The sequence below is a fragment of the Malus domestica genome, chromosome 15 (assembly GCF_042453785.1).
Source record: "Malus domestica chromosome 15, GDT2T_hap1".
Taxonomy (NCBI): domain Eukaryota; kingdom Viridiplantae; phylum Streptophyta; class Magnoliopsida; order Rosales; family Rosaceae; genus Malus; species Malus domestica.
In genome coordinates, this window is record NC_091675.1 from 1133065 (window position 1) to 1137334 (window position 4270).

A 4270-nucleotide genomic window follows, 5' to 3' on the forward strand; every position below is an offset into this window, starting at 1 on the left:
TAAAAAACAAAGCACGCTGCAGTTGATATTTACATGGATGTTTGCATTCCGCAATAAGTACAAAGGGGAGAAAGAGAGAGAGAAGGGAGCTGAAGCTCTCCAACTGGGTTTGTCGAAGCCTTCAAAAGCTCCCTTCATACAAAAGGTGGGACGAAGAGATCGAACTAAACCCACCAAAGAAAATAAACAAAACGAAATCCCAGCGTTAAAATTAACTTCAAAATGATCTAGGGATCGGTTCACGTTAAATGAGTGATTTCCACAAGTCATTTTTCTTTCGTCTGCACACTTTAGACTTAAACGACAAAAATAAACATAAAATGTAGAACGAGAAAATGTGTGCGTAAATCGCCTCCCCGCTCTAAATGTTCTGTCAGAAAGGTCTGAACCTCTTGGAGCCAACAGATGGAGGACTAATCTGAGGAACCGTGAAGCCGTCATCCATCCACATTCTGTTGCTGGCCTTCATGTTTGTACCCTCCTTTGTCTCTTCGAAGCCAACGAACCCACCGCCCATCTGTGAATATTGATACGGAGGTGCTTGTGATGCCTGTGGGACCCACATCCCCATATTTTCCGACGAGAAAGAGTTCAGATTGCTTTCCGGATAGGTTTCCGAAAACGACAGCATCATATCATTGTCGACCTGCCATAACCAATAAAACAAAATGCAAAATGTCAGATCCAGCAGGCTAATTAACTAATTGATGACAGATTAACAAAACTCAAAGGAGAAGTGATTTCTGCAAACTCATTCTCTCTTATCGTTGTTAGTATGAAATAAATCAAACGAGAATCAAGAGACTTGAAACAAACAGAAGTGTGCAGAAATCATTTTCCGACCCGTATTTGGAAATTTCAGAAAAAATAGGGAAGAACGAGATCAATCAATGCAAACCTTAGAGAAACCAAACGGGGTATTAGAAAAATCAAGAAAATCCTCAACATGCCAGCCCGGAAGCGTCTCTATCAAGTACTCGGATATGGTACTAGTCGCACCCACCAAATTTCCACCGCCTTTGTCGATTGCAGCGGTTGAAGTTGAATTCTTGACAGAAATAGGAGGTGGGTTTGGATTTGAAATTGCAGGGGAGGCGGCGGAAACAGATTTCTTGGTTGAAGGTTGATGCTTTTTGAGATCGGTAGAGGCGGTTTCAGAACTAGCAGTTGCTACAGTTGGCCGCGGCGGCGAAGATTTGTAGAGGGCGGAGGTGGCGGAGAGCTTAATACCTGTAAGAAGATATCGGTTGTGCTTCCGGGTGTGCTCGTTGGCGTTGTGAATTGGAAGGTCGCACTCCCTGCACAGAATCGCTCTGTCCTGCTGGCAAAACAAGAAGGCTCTTCTCTCCTGTAGATGAAGATTAAGAAACCCAAATCAGAAAATCGAGCGACCATTGTTTAGAGGGTAGAGCCGTAGAGGGAGGATATATACAGTAGCAATCGAGCGCTAACAAGTCAGTAAGCTAATACATACCTGACAGATATCGCAGACGGGGAACTCCTTAGACGAGGGGTGGACGAGAGAGAAACGGTGGTGCTTGGAAACGAGCTTATTGGCGTGGTGGACACGGTGGTCGCAGGCGTCGCAGAGGGCGGCCTCGTCGGCAGTGCAGAACACCGAAGCGTCGTCCTTGTTACACACATCACACTGGATCTTCATCAGTTCTGAACTTCCAGAACAGAAAGAGAAGCTAAATCTAAGGGAAATAGGTAAAGAGGAAAAGGAGGCAGTGGGAGTGGAGGCTCTTTAAAGAAAGCAGAGGATACTTAAAAGAGAACAAATATGAGGAGAGTAAAAAGTACCGGCGAGTAATAAAATATCGACAGGGATACTGGGAAATCTTGGGGAACTATTTATGGTCCTTTCTCTCTCTCCTCTCCCTTTCTCTCTCTAACTTTAACAGAGCGAGAATGGTGGAGTGAGCGAGTAAAAGGAAGATGCTGAGAGGTTAGAAGGGTTGGGAGGTGGTTGCTTTATTAAATGGTTTTGGTCAGTGAATATTTAACAAATTACAGTTGCCCCATTTAGCTGTGAAGTGAGAGTGGGATAAAAGCTCCATATAATTTGGGGTTCGTTTGTTTACTACTTTTAGGTTCCGGTTCAATTGTTTTTCATTTCCGGCTTTGGTAATTGGTTCGTCTTTTGGGCAAGCGTGTGTGTGCGAGGAAGTGACGAAGTCGGGGTAGGGTTAGGGTTAGGGTTATGGCAAAGACCAATGCTAATGTGACTAATGTGATATTGTTTCAAAACTAATATGGCAAAATTAAAATACGTAGTAACTTGTGATACTATGTGCCACTATTACATTGACATTTCTGTTTTGTATGTGTTTTTTACGTACACGAGATCATTTTTATACGATCGAGTATGATTAAAACTATAAAATTTCAAATTTTTGTGTAAATCGCTGAATGAATCACGTCATCATGTTGTTGTACTCAAATTTTTTCTCCCAACAATGGTGCAATTTTCTACTTTTACTTATTTCTCAAATTGCTCTTAATCAATCAATAAATAATTGGTTCATCATGAATTCCAAGTTGAGTAATCACATTTTAGTTTTTATTTAGTCTTTTGATTATAGTAGTTATATGGGACCACCTTATTATACCCATGCTGGCTCGACATTGCATCTGATATCATGTGATCTCCAAATCTTGGAGGAGGGTTTTGTTTATCTGAGCAAGACCTCGAACAGCTATTACTTTCTCACCACTCCAACAATAACAATTAAACATTATCTTATTAAGTAGAGTCGGCTATATGAATCTTATAACGTTTATGCATTCAATTTTTCGTCAATTCTGCTATTAGCTCAAGTACTACTACCCCGCCACTCCACACACTAAAAAAATTAAACGTGGAAATTCATTTAAATTCATCGAAGACTGAATATTAACATGAAATACATACATAGATACATTGTGGTGGTGGGACAACACAAGATCGAGAAGATATCATGTGATCTTACGTCTTCTTCTTCTTATGTCTTTGGTTATTCGAAAAGGAATAAGGATCTTTCATATATATAGTTCATACCCTTATATAATTAGGGGTGGGTTCGGTTTAATTCGGTTCGGTTTTTTGCCAAAACCGAAACCAAACCGAAATTTCGGTTCGGTTCGGTTCGGTTCATTTTTTTTTCAGTTTTTTTCGGTTCAGTTTCGGTTTTTTGTTTTTTTTTTCTTTCAAAAAATGAAAAACATTGAAATTTTAACATATGCAACACAATCATATAATCAAAGACAATGAAAATAAATATTTAAAGTTGAACTAAAATCATCAATCAAGTCTTCCAAAGTCCAAACTAACAACCTCACAACACAAAAATCGTACAAATGACTTAGAAAAGTTAAATTGTATGATGTTGTTCAAAGATCAGGGTTGTTTGCTTGTAACTGCATGTTGACAACTTGATTAGTAAAAGTAATGCGTGGGTGGATTTATTTAGTATGTGTTGGATTCTTTTCCATCACAAATTCCCTAAGTAATCTACCCGAAATAAATGTTTATGGATTCTGTTACATGTTATATAAGAGTAGATTTGGAAAAGAAAGCTGAGACAGAAGTAGACAGTGCTATGGAGATGGATGTAGGTACTTCAGGATGAGGTTTGACTCCGGAACCTTATATGGGGGATAAATAATAGGTTAGGGTTTAAAGTTTTTATAAGACTTTTTTTTAATATTTTGAGCTTAAAGTTTGGCAACACATTGGGTTTAGCACATTTTAACTTACAAATTGGGTTTAGAAAATAATATCCAAAACAAATAATTAAATAAAAAAATTAATTTAATTAATTCGGTTCGGTTCGGTTTGGTTCGGTTTCTAGATCACTAAAACCGAACCGAACCAAAAGAATTCGGTTCGGTTCGGTTTTTTTGTTCGGTTCGGTTTTTTCGGTTTCGGTTCGGTTTGGTTTTCGGTTTTTTTCGGTTTTCGGTTTTTTGAACCCACCCCTATATATAATTGATTGCGAAAGTGACCAAATTGAATGTGCTTTTCCTTTGAGGTTGGCATGCATGGAATATATATGGACAGAATAAGCTCAGACATGAATATTAAACTACTGATTGATAGCACTCTTCAATAAGATTGTGTTGGGTGTATAGATACTAATATCTAGTTAGATAAGATCACTAAAATCGTCACTGAAGTTCCTATTAACTAAAAACATTTTCAACTATTTTAAAAACAGTTCAAAATGAGCACTTATTGTGGTGCTACAATATTATTTTATTGTGAAGCACTAAACAATAGAGGTCCATT

General features: G+C 38.5%; 1 protein-coding gene across 1 annotated transcript; it reads right to left on the bottom strand.

Moving 5' to 3' along the window:
* Window positions 1-1942, bottom strand: LOC103450423 (B-box zinc finger protein 21). Its single transcript, XM_008389766.4, has 3 exons — window positions 1475-1942; window positions 899-1348; window positions 1-646 (listed from the first exon to the last, which is right to left on the bottom strand). The coding sequence occupies exons 1-3, from the start codon at window positions 1658-1660 to the stop codon at window positions 374-376; spliced, it is 909 nt and encodes a 302-aa protein (XP_008387988.1). The 5' UTR covers window positions 1661-1942; the 3' UTR covers window positions 1-373.
* Window positions 1943-4270: the final 2328 nt, after the last annotated feature.